General features: G+C 48.7%; 1 protein-coding gene across 2 annotated transcripts in view; it reads left to right on the top strand.

Annotated features, from left to right (window-relative positions):
- Window positions 1–390: 390 nt before the first annotated feature.
- Window positions 391–16,781, top strand: part of FAM65B (family with sequence similarity 65, member B) — a 68,857-nt gene continuing 52,466 nt past the window's right edge. For both annotated transcript variants that reach the window (XM_010577949.1, XM_010577950.1), the window contains exon 1: window positions 391–503. In XM_010577949.1, coding sequence (XP_010576251.1) covers window positions 443–503 — 61 coding nt within the window. In that variant the 5' untranslated portion in view covers window positions 391–442. The remainder of the gene's footprint in view (window positions 504–16,781) is intronic.

The following is a 16,781-nucleotide window of genomic DNA, read 5'->3' as shown; positions in this document are numbered from 1 at the left end:
TCAAACTGTTCCTGGGGTGAAAGTGAGCTGCTCTGCAGCCCGAGCAGGGTGAGCTGTTCCCTGGCTCTACCTCTGCCACCAGAAAGGATTTACATTCATATGCAAAACCCCTACACCCGGGGCTGGCAGGGCTGCCGCTGCGCAGTGGCATTCGCAGCGACGGGGCAGGGTGCGTTTTGAACCCGTCCTGCCTGCCTCTGCTCGCAAAATCAACTTCTGTCTCAGCAGTGGGGACACCCCACCTCACAACCCATCTCGAAGGCTGTCTGTAAAAACAAGAAGCGTTCTTCCTATGAATGAGACGATTAATGTAAGTGCAGATGCGGAAGCTGTTACCACCAAAATGTTTAGGAAACTGGTGAAAGGAAATAGTTGAGCTGTAGCGTAGGAACCAGTTCAAGCACTCGGCTCTGGCTGCTCCCCGAGCCGCGTCCTCGCCACGATGCAGCACGCCCAAGAAGATCTGACTGCACCCGGAGAAGAAGATGATGCCTTTGGGGAAGGTAAAGTCATCTTTTATTAAACTAATCCCTCTCCTACTCAGACTAGAGACCGGTTTCTAGCTTGGGTGGTATTTCTTGGGTAAATCTGAAGTTGTCTATGGGATCCGAGGTCACAGGGTGACCAGGCTTTCTTTTTCTCCTAAGAGAATGGAGAACAAAAGCACCCCAGATACAATAAAAATAACTTTCACACTGGTTCGGCAGCTTGCTTCCTCAGCAAGGAGGCTACTGCAGAAGAAGAAAGCTGGGGGGACACCAAGTGTGTTTTCTACAGTGGCTGCCCTATGCAAAGTAACGCGTTGTGCATTCAACACCGCAGGTGCAGCTGTCGTTAAAGTAGTCGGGGCTCTTTACAGGGGCTAAAGGCGACTTGCTACTTAAATCGTCTGAGCAGAATTAGCCCCCTCCTCTCCGACTGCCACAACCCAGGGCACAAAGCCAGTGCCATAGCTTCTTATCGCTAAAACTGCTTCTGCCGGAGCGTGACCCCTCACTGCTTGCATCCTGTGCCACCCTTTACGTGTGTACCGAGTGCTACCAGGTCAAAATAGCAGAGAGGCAGATAACAGGACCCAGAGGAGGGGGAAGAATCTGGCCCACAGTGTCTAATTTCTGCCGCTGCTCGCTGCTCCCCTTTGCACTCAAGCGGGGGCCCAGGGGAGAACTTGCTCATGCAAATCTTCTCCAGGCCCCCAGCCCTCTGCAGTTTCCAAGGGAGTTGAAGGCACAAAGAGCTGCCTGGATCCGCTCCAAAGACTGTGAACCTTTAAACTCACTTTCAGCACAGCTTCGGCAAACCTCATTTAAACAAAGCTCAGCTGCGGTTGGTATGGAAAACTTAGCATTGAATAGTGCCAAATCAAGTTATCTGAGCCCCAGTGAAAGGCATCAACACAGAAAAGAAAGGAGTTTCAATGATGTACTGTCTGTGCTCAAATATATTTCTCACGTATATATGCCCCCACTCCTCACCCTGTGTCCCAGTTCGGGCTCAGAAGAGCAGTGGATTTGCAGAAAGGAGAGGTCAGAGCATTTGCATTCAGGAAAAAATCCTGATAGTCCAGGGAAGACCTGATGCCACTGGGCAAATCCACTGGCATTGAAAGTATCCTGTTGCATTCCCTGCATCTTGCCCTCACGCAGGTGGATGCTGTTTCCCAGGATAACCAGCCACGTGCTCCTACTCGATAGGGACATTTTCAAGTGCTCTGAAGAGCCAGTGGGATTTAGGCTTCATTGCTGTTTCTCAAACCTCTAGCCTATGTTCTTAATCAGAAACGGAGGAGGGAAGGAGAGGAATGTGTGGAGGTTATTCGACATTTATATTGTGTTATCTGAAGGGAAAGATACAGCGCTTAAGAAATCCTTTCCAGCCTCGCAGCTAAGTTGTTTCTGGCAGGGCTGATGCAGCAACAGCTAGAGGAGGCTGGCTTTTCAAAGGCAGGAACACTTTAAAAACCTCTCCATGACCTTGCTTGGAGCAGGAGGGTGGACTAGATGACCTCCTGAGGTCCATTCCCACCTGAGTTATCCTACGAGCCTATGAGTTGGTGACAGCCTCTTCGAGTCATCTGCCTGTAACTGGGAGCAAATCTACCCCAGCTGCTCTCTCGGCCAGAGGGTCTGTTGGCTCCCAAACCTGCCAGCTGGAAAGCCCAAATAACACAGGCGCTGGGCTAGCCTTCCCCTCCAGCCCCTTCTCCTCTCTCTCGAATGGGTTAGGAGGGAAACATTAACTTTTTCACCGCTATTTCTGGAGCGCCGTTGACCCTGGACAAGCCAGCACGCTCCCCTGGGCTGGGTGGGATCCGAGCGTGGAGGAGCCGTGCCTCTTTCGGTCACGGGGCAGCCCCCACCCCGCTCATGCTGCAGAGACCTAGGCACCAGCCAAAACTTAGTCGCCGATTTTCAGGCCAGATGGAAGCGTTTGTCAGGTGCTGAACTCCGACTCCCAGCTCAGCACAGACCACAGCTCTTAGGGCGTGGGCTAGTTTTTTTATTTTCCACATCCGGCTTGATTTGGAAAGCGGTGATGGCAGGTCTCCCATCTACCTTTTTAACTTGTCCCAGTGCTCAGCTACTGTCACAGTTAAAGATAATTACAGCTTATTTCTTCTAGTCTTGTTTTGTCGAGTTTTTTGGAGTTTGTTGCCCTTTTGTCCAGGAGAGCAAAGGACTTGCTATTGCTTGTACATATAAATGTCTCATATAACTATTCACAGACTGTATTCAGACTGCTCTTACCCTTTGCCAAGCAGACTGTTATCAATGACTGTGTCTTTATATATAAAATGCAAGTTTTAACCTTTTAAGCAATTTCACGGTTCTTCTTGGCACCATCCCCTTGGAGATGTGGACACCAGCATGGAGCCCACAACTCCAAAACTGTTACATCAGGGACAAATCCAGAATTTACATGATATGTTCACTCCTACTTTATAAATATGTGTGTGTGTATATATATATATATATATATATAAAAGGATCAGTTTGAGGATCAGCTAATATGTACAAGGACTGCTTCAGTCCTTTTGGGTCTCAGCATCACATGAGGGTCTCCTCTTCATCAGATTTTCTTTTATAATCCTCAAGTCTTTCAGCATCAAAATTTCTCAGGACAGGGTCAACACTATCCCATAATTATGGCTTATCTCCTTTGCTCCCAGCTATGCCCACACTAAAACCGAATGAATCAGCTCACTTTCTCAAGTAGTCTCGTCTCAGAATGATTTACCACTTCCCCAGACACTGTGCCGTCTGCATATTCAGTCAGTCACTGTTTAAAGTTCTCTTTCAGGTCACTGACATAAAAAGTGTTAAATCCCATAGGGATGGAACCAATCTGTGCAGGTCCTCCCTAGAAACTGGCATCCCCGATGATTCCTCAGCTGGGTTATATCTGTCATTTGGACTTGTTTTGGATCCATTCAGCATGTCCCAAATTGATGTACTCTATTTTAAGTTTCTTAGTCAAGATCTCATGCAATACCAAGTCTTAATTCTTACAACAGTCTAAGTACACTATCAACAATTATTTTCTGTAAAACTAATCGGTGCCGCTGATTGTATTCCATTTCCTTTAATTTTGCTTATGTGACTCCTACATCAGCTATTCCGTAACGAGGCCAGGACCACTGCCAGGCTATCGCACCATTAGTGACACAACATTAACTCATAGCTCTCTGGAAATCCTCTGGTGTTTCAGGTTTTATGAAAAAAATCAACAAAGAGCTCCTTGGATAGCTCTTATCAAAGCTACAGTTTAAAATCCTCCTTTGGCAAAGATAAAGGGAAAAATATTTTCTCATTGATATAGACTGTAAGCTGTCACTGATATTTTCCCACATGCACACAAAAACATTTGTCAAAAACTTCAGCATTTTCTACAACATTATTGATAATTCTGCTATTTTCATCTACTTATGCTCCAATAGCATCATTTTTCCTTATTGTACATTGAAAACCCAAGTCAGAGCTGGGTGTGACAAGCTATAGTATATATATCTTCACAAAAAATCAGGCTGCTCTTGCAAGAGGCATTCAAAGCTTGAAAATGTTCATCCTCCAAGAATTTCTGTTAGCTAATTTTCTTGTTTTCAAATAACAACCTTGCACTTACATTGTGCTATCTCCTTCAAAGGATCGGCGGAGACTTTGCGAATGACTGTGCTTAGGCTCAGTGAAGTGCAACTCCCTCTCCTCTGCAACATGGCCATTGTTTAACAGGGCACAGCTGTAGTATGCAAAAGTTTCGAGAAGGAGCTATTTTAGCCTCTCGAAAGTACAGGCAGTGATATGTTTCATTTCTTTTATGGCCTTACGCACTATATTAATTCAAGGCAAGTGACTTCAGTTAGTCCTACATACAGTCAAAACACCTACTTCGGGGAAAACGCTTTTTAATTTTTAGTGACTCTAAGTGCCTGAGATTCTGAAGTTGTATTGCATTAAAAAGAAATCACTTCTACTAGCACAAGTCTTCCCCTCATCACTGCAGCCAAACAGGCATCGGTTTTCCTTGGGTCTGTCTAAGCTGAGGAGCCAGGAAGGCTCCCGCGGCTCCCAAGCCCAGGGAGGGAGGGAGATTTGGGCACGAGTCAGCTCTCTTGGCAGACCCTGGTTTCCCCGGGAGGAGAGCTGACCGCTCACACGGAGGCATGGTGTCACTGCGCCAGGACAGCCTCTGACCAGGGCCAGGGGCTTGGCACGGCAGGAGCTCCTAGATCATCGCAGGCACATCCATCCACAGAGTTTGCAAGCACTCAGCAAACACGGCAAGCATATGGGTCCGGGCATTTTGCTAGCAGTGATCAACATATCCAAACTGAGAATGCACAGGAGAAATAGAAATTAGACTGCGATTTATTGCAGATCTTTTCATGCAGCTGCTCCGCACCGACCTCTCCTCACATCCCCACTTCCCACCTCCTGTACGTGCCCTCCGGTTGTACCCGCAGTAACCACCGTGTTTCCAAAGATGGGGGAAAAACCCAAAGCTGTCTTTTTCATAATGTTCAGCAAGTGTGTGCTCCAGTTCAGCAGACCAGAGCCCCACGTTAGATGGTGCACGGCATTGTGCTCTCCCCTTGCCCAGGATCGATGTGCTGCTACGGCACACAGGCACACTCCGGCACTGCCGCCCACCAAGGCTCCCAGCAGAACAGTAACTGCATCAAACAGCTTCAAAAATGTACCAGATGCCTTTACATCCTTGTAAAGCCTGCCTGCCCTTTTTAAGAGAGAAAAGAGTTTTAGCTCTGGGGTTTGGGATCAGCTTTGAAGCTTAGCTGAAATGAAAGGTAGCTGATGTTCATGGTTATGTGCACCGCCTGGTGTATTGTAACGTCGCTGCTGATGTTAGAGAAAAATGAGGATAAAGTCTTGGATGTTAACTTAAAGTTGAGACATGCTCTTGATTCAGCAACACTTCGGGTTAAGCAATCTCTCTCTTCCCCTAAAGCAATACAAGACACCAAGCTTTCTGTGGACGTACAGCTGCAGTGACTTGTCTAAAAGTCACGCAGGCAGATCAATGTCACAGCTTGTCCGTGACCCACTGGGCCAGGCTTCCTTCCATGCCATAGCTAGCCAGCTGCTCACCCGGCATCGCCAGCCCCGCTTTGGTGAGAGCCAGCTTGGGTATGTCCCCTCCCCACAGAGCGCATCAAACCGATGCAACTTTAAGCAAATTATATCTTCTAAGGATATTTGTGTGTACGGTGTTCCAGCAGATGTCTACTCAGGGATATACAGAGATACTGTTTTTCCTATGTTTTCAGCCCAGAGTTTGACGTGTCTACTTTTTCCAGCATACGAGGGCCCGATATCTGAGAAGGCTGTAGTAAAGACGAGCAGCCTTGCAATGTATTAAGCATGGCAGCTTCTCCTCACTGGCTGCTGGGAGACTCCAGAGCATTGTCCTGAAAACATTTACAGGTCCCACCAGCCCTACCTGTCCTTTCGGCTTATCTCGCATTCCCAGAGATGGAGAACGCGTGTGCCGTACTCACCGCAGCCCAGAGGAAGAGAAGTCCCATCGCTTCATTGCCAAGGCAACAGTGTCTGCTTCAACCAGGTAGATAGATGGTAGTAAGAGATGTTTGGCCTATAAACTCAGACTGAAGCACCTTTCTCCAGGAGCATGCACAGACCTACTTAACGTGCAGGACAAGGATGGCGTGAGAAAGCGGGTGCTCTCTTAGGGAGCATTTTTATTTATTCCTGTTTACACTAAATGCTTTGCTCACCTGCTTCTCGCAGCTGCTTCTTTTTGGTTGTGGTCCATGGGCAGATACAGAGTTATGCAGACGGGTGAGAGAGCTTTTTGTGTTCGGAGGGATCGGTGCGAGGCGCCCATCCCCACCCCGGGTGCCCCCACACCGACCCACCCACAGCGCTCCGGCACCCCGGCGCTTCCAGCTGTCCTGGGCAGCTGGAGGGCTATTTTTAACAGGGCATCGCACTCCATATCTGAAGCAGAAACTATTGAGTCCACGAGGCTCGAAATTAAAAAAAGATTGAAATGAGAGACACTTTCTGCTTTGTTGTCTCCCTGTTTTTTAATTAAAGATCTTTGATCTTGTTATTTCCTTCTCCATGTCTTGAAGGCAACTTGTTTGGTTCGTATTTGTCGACAATATTTCTAGATCACTAATAATAACAACGGTGAGGGGAAAAAACAGGTCAAATAAACAAGTGGCATTTAACCAGCTCTCAGAGAAAAGAGGAAGGTATGTACAAGTCAGAGAGAAACCACTTATTAGGTGTTCTCAGGGCACCCTCTAAGCTTGCGAAACAAGTGTCTCACCAAAGGCTGAAGCAAAATTGCCTTCCTTTTCACCCATTTTTTCCCTCCTGTTTTTAGATCATGTCTTTACAAAGCTCCGTGCAACACAAGCTATTTGTCGCCCAGTCCCATCATTAAAGTCACAAAATAAACGTGGCTTGGCTAGCGTGAGCTGGTGGTGTAAACAATTTCACCCCTTTAACAATTTGAGGCACAGCTCAGCTGCCTCTGAAATGAGTTCCGCCTGCCTGGATGCTAAAACCAAAGCCTTGTGGTTGGTGTACCGAGGGTGTGACAGTCACAAAACAACCAGGTCAGGAAGTGCAGAGTTAAAAGGCGAGGAGTGAAAACAGTCTGAGAACATGAATTAGAGAGAGGACGGAGTAGTCAAGCACTTGACAATGTCACGGAGGCACTATAAAGTTGATGGGGGGATGATTTCCCGATGGTAGGATTTCTCCTATATCTCAGCATTGCCTGGGGGGTGAGGGGTGTTGTCAGGCCCCACAGAATTTTAAGCAATATTGTCTTGATCTGGTGTCTAAGAGCAGGGAAGTGGTTTGACGAGGGGTCCCGCTGTGGCTGCCTCCTAAGCAATCCTTCCTCGCTGCTGAAATTCACAGCTCAACCTACAGACCTTCTGCCAAGGGGGGTGGGTGTACCTGTGTGCATTTGCACACCCCAGAGAAGGTTGGGTGGGGAGGGTGCAGGAAACATTTAGACCATGAAAAGCCACTGATATCCCTCTGTCTTTCTTTGGCAACTGGAAAACAGGTGAAGAAAACCACTATGGAAATCCTGAGCACAATAGGCTTAATGCTGCATAACTTATGGGGGCTGACATTGGCTTACTCCAGTTTAATTGCAGGTAATCTGGGAATTGGAAAGTTCAGAGACCCAGAGCTTGGAAATGATGCCTAGAGTTCAAATAGTTGGCAAAAAGATGGAAAGACAAAAAGTGAGGTGGAAAGAAAAGAAGCCACAGAGAGAGAGAAAATAAGGTGGGATTTGGGGGAAAGTCCCACTGCGACCCAGCCCCTGCCTGAACAAATGGCAGGGGATAAACACATCTGGCTGCACCCAAATTGGGGCAGTTCCAATCACGTCTATTCCAACCTTCTCAGATATTTAGGGTCCTAACTCCTCAGACTGGTTACCTTAAGTTCCCCTTATAGTCAATAGTGAGTGTGTGTTGTGTGTGGGAGGAGAAGGGAGGGCAGGGATGGAAACAAGAAGCCCCTCCAGGTGCCAATCCAGAGCATGGAGATGGGGATCCTTCACTGCTGGAAGACCCCGGCTCTTTCCCTGCCCGTGGCAGTCCCCTGCTGCCAGCCTGGCAGAGGTGGGCACAAGCGTGGCTGGTGCCCATAGGGCAGCGTGCGTGTCTATAGGGGTGTCTGGTCCCCAGGCAGGGTGACGATGGGCAGATCCATTGCACGAGCCAGGTAGACTCATCTTTGTGATAGCGGGTCCCAGCTTGGAAGCCCTGCAGCAACCGCTTACCATTAAAGTGATATTCTACTTTTATTTTGCCTCTCAACAGGACTCGGTAGCCAAGGTACTGCCCACACAGGACTGGGGTTAGGTTCCTCGGGTGCACAGCAGTGCTTTTAGTTATGCCCCACTGGGAAAACTGCTTGCCTTTGGTGCTGCCCTGTTGCACCGGGGGGGGGGAGCTCAGCACCCGGCCGGCTCCTGCAGCATCACTCACCAGACCCGTGCCAGGACAACGCCTGCCCTTTACTGCCCAAGTCATCGCATTGCATGACCCTGCCTATAATTAATAACAACCCGTCCCGTAGAGAAGCAAAGACACTGAAAATAGCCCAGCCCCACAAATATTCAAGCCCATAATCCCAGGTGAAATGACCGCTCTGGCAAGCAAAACCCCAAACTGCCCCAAAAACTCAACTGCCTGAGGTGCGTGTAGCATCGCACACAAGGGCTTGCCAAGATCTCCCCTTCCACCATGCCAGGCTGCTCCCCGGGCCAGCCCTGCCTGCCCCGTGCCCTGCCCAAGGGGAAGTCACCCGTGGTGACAAGCTTTTGTGCAAGTAATCCTCTCTTCACACCATGCAATACCAGAGTGGAAAGCCTCCCCAGGCTCCCCTGAGGAGCGTGCCGATGGTTTGGGAATGGCAGCGGCCAAGCGGCGATCTGGGAGCTTCCCTGGAGGGGTGTCAGAGCCACCTGAGGCAGAAGAGAAAGGGACAGCCACTCTGAGGGGCTTGACGGGATGGCTAAAAGCTCTGTGAATATATTGTCGTTACCATAGACATGCCGTTTTCAAGGACTCCTGCAGGACCCTCTTGGAGATGAGCTTATAAAATCTTACATCTTTGCCCTACAGCTCTCTGAAGTGTGAGATTAAGGTGCCGGTGGCTAATGAGGTTGGCCGGCATTCAGGCTCCACGGCATAAATGGAGCTTCGTTCGCATCCTTCTCGCTTCATGGTAGCTCAGGGCAGTGGAAAAGCTCTGCTGTGAACATGGATGCGACCTACAAGGCACTGTGTTCATTTTAGTAGGGTGGTTGTGACTGTGTAGAAGTGGTCTGCCAACTGAGAGCTCCCTGTGAGTTTTGGAGTCCCGCTCGTTGCATTTTCTCCCTCGAGAAGGAAGAAGAAAGAGATAGGACAGGGCCCAGGTAATGTCACGGAGCTAACAGAGCTAGCACCAAGCAAATGAGATCTTTTTCTGTCTCCAACATCACCAGCAGATCAGAGGTCGCCGCATTTTCTTAATGGTGGTGGCGTAAAGAGCAGAGCGAGCACAGCCTGCTTCCTCTAGGGAAGTTCTGGGGTGGCATCTGGACAATCTGTGTGATTTATAAATTGAATGGTTTGGGGAGTTTGGGTTACATCAGGACTGAAGGATTAGGTCACAACATGCAGCCTTCACATTGAACTAACAGATTTCCTTCTCTTGAGTGTCTTGGAGAAAAGAGAGATTTTATAGATGTAGATAGATTTGAAGCTAGATAGCATCTCTGAGATCCTCCTACAAACACATGGGAGGAGCGCCACACTAGCAATACTAGCATACATTTAACAAGTGAGGCACTTTTTTTATTGAGAGGGGTGGGAATGTTGAAAAGGGTCCATACCAAAATATTCCCAAAGCCAAATGAAGCCACATGAGGAGCAGTGCCCTCCAGCACTGCTGAGCTCAGCACCGGAGTTGGACAGCTATAGCTTTTTTTTAATGTTCCCGTGGAAAAACAGGCAGCTCGGGAGGTCCTGATCTGCTCTGCCTCTTCTGTCACTCTGGGGAGCTTCCTGCCCTTTCTATTCCTGATGCCTGTTGTGAGCCAAGGAAGAGTTAGCTTAATCAGCAACACCAGCCACTGATTAGTGCCAAGCTGTTGTCATTAATCACTTCAAAAATCACTGCGCTGAAAATAGTACTCAGGGTCAGATGTTCAAAAACTGGCGTGGTTTAACTGATGTCATTTAACCTCAGGCACAAAGCCAGACCACACCCCTAAAGAAACACTATTTCTTTGCTTTACGTTACATATTATTTGTGATTTTTTAATTCAAATCCACTCACAGCCCCGGTGACGTGGCACGAAAAGCTGCTCTTCACCTTTCCTAGAGGAAACGACTGCTGTGAGTGGTTAAACACCTCCAGGTGAAGGCAGGCTGGACCAACAAGCAACCTGTATCACCCCAAAAGATGCATAGGGCTACTGGCCTGAGGGTTTGGTCATGAGCTTCTCTGTGCTGTGGACCCCCCCTCTCCTTTGGAATCTCAGCCCAAATACTTGGCAGATGCACTTGGGGCTCATTACATTACAGAGGCAGCATGTTCGTTGCGCTCCCCCGAATGGCATTTCATGTGCGCTGCACTTGTTTTGTATTTGCTATATTTAAGCCACAGAAATATGCGCTGATGAGGAAAAGAGGGCCGTGGTGGTATCTTGGAGGCTGGAAGGGAATGAAAATCATTCCTGAAACTTGCAGTCCTCTGTGCAGAACTGTGGCCCAGGAGAAGGAAAGAGGAGCGCGGTCAGCTTGGGTCGCTGGCTGCACTGAGGACCCGGCTGGGTCACCCATACTGCTGTCCATCTGGAAATGATTTCAGGGCAACTCTGGTTTTATACGAGCATAACTGAGGATGGAAATTGCTTGGAGCCTTTGCCCCAGAGGACTCTTCCTGGGTTTCTAATATGAAACCGCCATGTTAGGAACATGCAGGAATACAGGTGTGCAGCTCAGCAGGATTTTTACATGGCACTTGATTTTGAAACTTGTCTGGCATTATTTGCTCCTTTCTCTCCAGCCTAGCCTTTGCATCCTTCTCCTACCTGACCATCATTTTCCCCAGACCATGCTCTTCATCCCTGCAGATCCTCCCCTTCTTGCTGTGACCTGTGGGACACGCCGAGCAGGAGGAAGGCAGAGGCTGTCTCGATGCTGCTGCTGGAGGACACAGCAAGGCAGGACAAAGCCCTGGGTTCTCCCGACCCGCTTTTTGAATCATGGACCTAGGATACCTTTCGTGGTTGCTAACATGTCCCGTAGTGTCTCGCCCCACATAAAAACTATCCTTTGTGATCCTTGGTCCTTCCAGGCCAATTTACTGCTTCATAGAGTGGAGTGGATGAGGATGGGGCTGGCCCAGCCATGCCTGGGACTGCTAAGCACAGTGTGCTTCGGCACGTACAAAGAAAGGCTTTCTTCCTCTGTGCTTCAGAGCATGACCAAAATTTGCCTCTCAAGTGCAGGTGAGGCTGCGAGGGGAGTCTGGAGGCAAACGTGGGCTGGGTCCTCATTTTAACTGCAGTCCTGGTGTAGCCAGTAAGTTTCAGCAGCAGGTATTACTGCCTGGTAACTTGGGTAGAGATGGCATCAATCCCTAAGAGACCCCCAAACATAGTGGGGACGTCAGCCCGCTGTTGTGAAGGAAGATGAAGTTTGTGATAAGGAGCCAGGTCTGGGCACTTGAGAGCCCAGAATCGGGAAAGAGCCAAGAGATTCAAGAGGATCCCAACGAGGAATTTGGGATTAGATCGACTTTCTGTCTACAAAGCCAAATCCTTTCCTGGAGCTGGTCTAGGAGGGCCTTCTTGATCTTATACATGGTGGTTGTACTGGGAAAGGCAGCCCCGAGCAGGTATCTATCTATCTCACGTGCTGCAGACCTGTGGGAAGCACTGCGTCCCACCCTCCGCGCTCCTCCAGGCAAGGTGGGAGAGAGGGTTTTGAGGCTGTCCAGCAGCGGGACTTCAAGCCAGCCCATCGCCAACAGCACGGAAGAGGTTGTCTGACAGCCATGCTCCCAAAAAGCAGGCCAACAGCACCATACCTGTCGCTTCGGATCTCTGATCACTACCATAGCTTTGATCATCGCATTGCGTTGCTGACTTCCAGCTGTCCAGGAAAGCAAAAATAAGTTTCCAGCAGTTTTTCATGTGCCTTAATTAGAAAACAAGGAATGCTTTTCAAAAACAGGAGAGGGGGAAAAAAATAAGGCTAGAGCTGCAGTACTAGACATGCCATCCACACACTTGGCGTGCACTTAAGAGCCGCTCAGCCGGCCCTGGTTGCTAAGCAGTCTGAGAAATGGGAATGTGCTGCTCCCTCCAACCCTCCATGAACATTGCCACTCAAAACCTGCCCAGAAGAGGCAGTGGGGCTGATTTTGAAATGGGAACACTTCTGGGGTAAAAATATGCAATTGGTGGCTCCTTCGTCCTGCTCCCCCGAGTTATATTCGTGAGGGCAGGTAGGGTGTATGCTTGTGCATCCGCCTCCCGGAGTTAAGTTGCTATCTTCAAATGCTGCCAGAGGCACAGGCCGTCGGTGGGAAGTGTTCTTGCTCTGAAGGCAACTATCTCAGACCGCCACAAATGCAGCAAGGTGGGACAAAGATGAGATAAAAGAAGGATTACCTATGGAAAGCGTTATCTCTTGCGGTACTTTAAAAGGTAAAGGCAACTCCCCTTTCCGTCCCTAGCCCCCTGCCTCCGCACCCGTAGCTGTTCCTTGCTATACCAAGTGTGTCCTGACCACCGTGCCACAGGGCACAACCACCGCATTACACTTTGGTCATTCCCAAAGATCCAGCTGTGCCGAGCATCTGGCCAGAAGTCCCAGAGGATTGAATCTGTTCCTGAATCACTGCAGAAGATCAGCTCAAGTAACTTTTTTCCCCACAAAGTGCCCCGAGAGCTTCAGGTGGAAAGCTTTGCAAAAGCAACATCAAAAGAAATGAGGAACTTGAGGGTGGAGCAGCAATGCAGCAATGGGAAGTAAAAGGGGGGAAATGGTTGCACAGTGGTTAGAGGATGTCAGCAGTGAAAAACAAGTGGGTATCAAACTCTTTTAGAAGGAGAGCAAGAAGTGTTACAGGATGATGGTGAGCGCAAGCCAGATGTACTGGGCAGGCTCAGCTGACAGAGAAGGTATAAATATGACAACGGAGTCAACCCAAAGAGCAGCATGGGCAGGGTGTAGTATAGAGAGCAGGAGAGTTGTGGCAACACTCTGTTTAGCTGGAAAGGGTAATGGTGAACTTGCGTACGGTCAGCAAGTTAAAGCTTGCGTCTTGTCCAGATTGCTTATGGCAGGGGTCAGGCTCTTTTCTTTTACCTCTCCCCTAAAAGCCTTTTCGAGTGATGGTTCTGGCACCTGCCATGCTCCCCACTCTCAAATATGATCATTCATCTCTTTTTTAGACCAAGGTCCCCAGGTAAGAGCGCTCAGGTTTGCTACCGATGTTCCCACAGAAGGCTCACCCGGGTGTGATACCTGCTGGACATGTCCTGTGGGGCGTCCATCAGCCATACGAAGATGCCGTGTGGTTCCACGAACCCCTGTCTGAGCAAGGGAGTTACACAGAAACACAGCAAAGGGGAGTTAGAACAGAAAAATCCTGTGTACAAATTGTCTTCATTAAAGGCTAGGGCAGGCCTGATCTATCTCAGACATCCAAAGCTCAAAGCCATGGTCTGCCCACCCGTCCCCCCGCCTCCTTTGGCCTCTCACTGATCCACCCGTGCTAACGAGAGACCTCCATGCAAATTGCTAGCTGCATGGTCTGCTGAGCACTGCCACCCACCACCAACCCTGGCTTTCAGGTGAACGAAGTCACCCAGGACTGGGCTAAGTCTTTGTATCTGCATAACAGACATACATCCCCACAGTAAGCAGGGCAATTGCAGCAATACCCCACATTTTCACGAGGGTCCTCACAGAGTCTTCCCGCAGAACATCTTAGGGGGGAAAGAGGGTTTCCCCCAGACCTCTGTCCAGACTACTGGGTCCTGCTCCCCCTTTCCAGGTTTCTCTAGACACCTCTGCAATGGACCTAAAAGCCAGGGGGTCCTCCTGCTCTGCTCATTCAGGGGATTTAGTGGGTTGGAGCCTGTGGGGCAATGGGAAAAGTGGAGTACTTCTTATTATATCCACCCCCCGGAGTGATGTGTAACTGATGCATATCAGCCAGAAAATCCTGCTCAGCCCTTGCAAGAAGCCTTCCAGGTGCCTGGGAGGAGCAGAGCATTTAGGTATTCTGAGACTATAATCTCTTCTCTGATAATCCTGATTTACTCTTTGGCCCGGGAGCAAAGGCTAATAGAAAGCAAAGTGCTCCGACAAAGCCTAGCAGGTCATTTAGGAACTCTGGTTAGTTGTCTCAAGTATAAAGCGGGATTATCATTGCTGGGAATTAGTGTTTGTGAAGGTGCACTGGAGCTGGCAGGGAGATGGAAGTGCAGCATAATTGTCAATTACTGGTTTGGAAAGGTCACTGTTTTCTGGAGACAAAGCTAGAATCAGCTGTTGTCACTTAGAAATTTCTCTAGGGACGTTCATGCTGACCTATTTTTAACATAACAGCAGATTACACTGCAATACAGTGAATAATTTATAGGAGTAGTAGCATGATCACAGTCACAATACAATGGCAACTTCGGTTCCTGCCTAATTATGGAGGGAGGCAGAGCTCCCTGGCATTTTCCACTGAATTAGCAAAACAAGGCACACGTGGAACAAGTGACCCGAGCCTTTCAAAAGCATGCGTGTCAGCATGAATACATGTCCGGAAGGACTAAGTGGGGCAAAGATTTTATCTAGAGCATCCGTAAACCTACTCAGTCTCCCAGCAGTTTCGTCAAGCTACAGCACTGGGAGCAGGGAAGTGGGAATGTGTGCAGGGTTGGGGGTGATGGAGAGGAGGAAATTAGTTTTTTGCGTTTGCTATGCAAAACTATATTGAGAAACCAAGAGAAACAGCTCATACCTCCCAAGCACATGTATTTGCATAGGATAGAGAATTTTTCCTTGAAAGAGGAGGCTGCAAATGAATGAGGTTATTTGCATCTGCAACCTTAAGTTGAAAAAATCTTCTGCAAGATAAGACCAAAAGGGCCAGAGGGAATTTGTAACATGGGTTGCACATAGAGTCATTGCCAAGAACTACCGTAGGAGGCTCAAGGTTGAAGTAAGATGCTGCAATTAGTATATGGCACTGAAAACCTTGAACAAATTAACCAGGCTTCCACAGTGAGAGCTGCCACCCCCTAAAAGGCTGAAATGGACTCAAAAGCATATTAAGTATGCATGATGAGACATTTATAGCTTTCAGCATTGCCACAAATATTCCCTCTCCTCTTCCCCTGGCATTCCACAGCCTGAAGCGCACAGCTGCTTTTTCCAGAAAGCAACTTCTCCTCCTTGGCCTCAGAGTTCACGTCCTATGTGAAACGGGGGCATAGTCGATTCAGTCAGAGACACAGAAAGGTCACCCCCAAAATTTCACCTTGGAGCTACGGCAGTAGCACGGCGTTGGCAGCAGCCCCTACGCTTTTTCCAGCGGAGAACTGGGTGCCTCTGGAAATGCCACCGCTGTAGAGCCCATCTGAACTCAGAAACCCTGGAAACAGCCGGTAGGCCCCAGAGGTCTGCACACCAGTGTGAAGAGCATCCTTTTCTGCTTTTACTGAATCTGGAGTCGCTTTCTCTCATTTCTACTTCTTAAGGCTACAGGGTGCTGTTTATTTTCAGCATACAATATAAATAACACATGTTCATTATTCTTGCTGAAAATTACTTAAGATGATAGGTCAGCTGGAATTGGCAGCCTGGATTTTTTATTCAGTGAGGTTTTTTTTCCCATGCATAAATGCTCTGTGAAACCCCAACTCTTTTTCTTTGTTGTCATTTCCTAAATTTCTCCATACAGTATCATCCTCTGTGTGACAGGTCTGTGTGCTCCATGAAAAAACATTTGCCTTTGAAAGGGTGAGTCTACCTATCCTGACCCAATAGGGGAAAGACACAGGCATATGGGGAGGGTATTAGTATTGCCTCCTCAAGCCACCTTCCAAATTGTGTCTATTTACCAACCCCACAGACTTGCCAGGGATTCCCTTTGCCCCCCCCCCCCCCAAAAAAAAACCCAACAAACCAAAAAACAACCCAAACACTTCCAGCTGCCTAAGAGGCACAAGGGAGAGTTTGTTGAAGGACTCTGCAACAGCTTTAAATGTTGGAACAGCAAATCATATAGAAAATATGACATGGGTGTTCGGTACTGCTGTTGGGTGATGGCTGATGTAAAGTCCAGTATGAAAAAAAGCTGCAGAAGAGAAATGGAGAAGTCCTAAGAGCAGCAATAAATATATGCAGAATCCTTACCTCTCTAGAGAGATGCAGTTATAGAAAATAAGACTATACATTTTGGAAGGAAGACCGGATTTGAAGAAAATACCCCACAATACAGCATTCCTGCCTTTTTTTCTTTCTTGGGCTAACAGAGAAAAGATGCTCACCATTCCCCCGGGGAAGGACCGGAGGGCTTTTGCGGCTCTCCCATCTTTTGGCCGAACAGCCCGAGAGGCAACAAGCGTCGAAGGAAAAAATGGAAGAGTCGGGGCGAACCTGGGGGGGGTCCGCACCCCCCCGTGGGGGCGGACCGCGGCCGCGCAGCAGCAGCACCGCCTCCTCCTCTTCCTCCTCCTCCTCCTCTTCTTCCTCCTCCTCCTCC

This window comes from Haliaeetus leucocephalus, unplaced genomic scaffold (assembly GCF_000737465.1).
Source record: "Haliaeetus leucocephalus isolate CR32 unplaced genomic scaffold, Haliaeetus_leucocephalus-4.0 Scaffold587, whole genome shotgun sequence".
Classification (NCBI taxonomy): domain Eukaryota; kingdom Metazoa; phylum Chordata; class Aves; order Accipitriformes; family Accipitridae; genus Haliaeetus; species Haliaeetus leucocephalus.
Note: the sequence above shows the minus strand (reverse complement) of the source record. Positions and strands in the feature narration are given on the sequence as shown.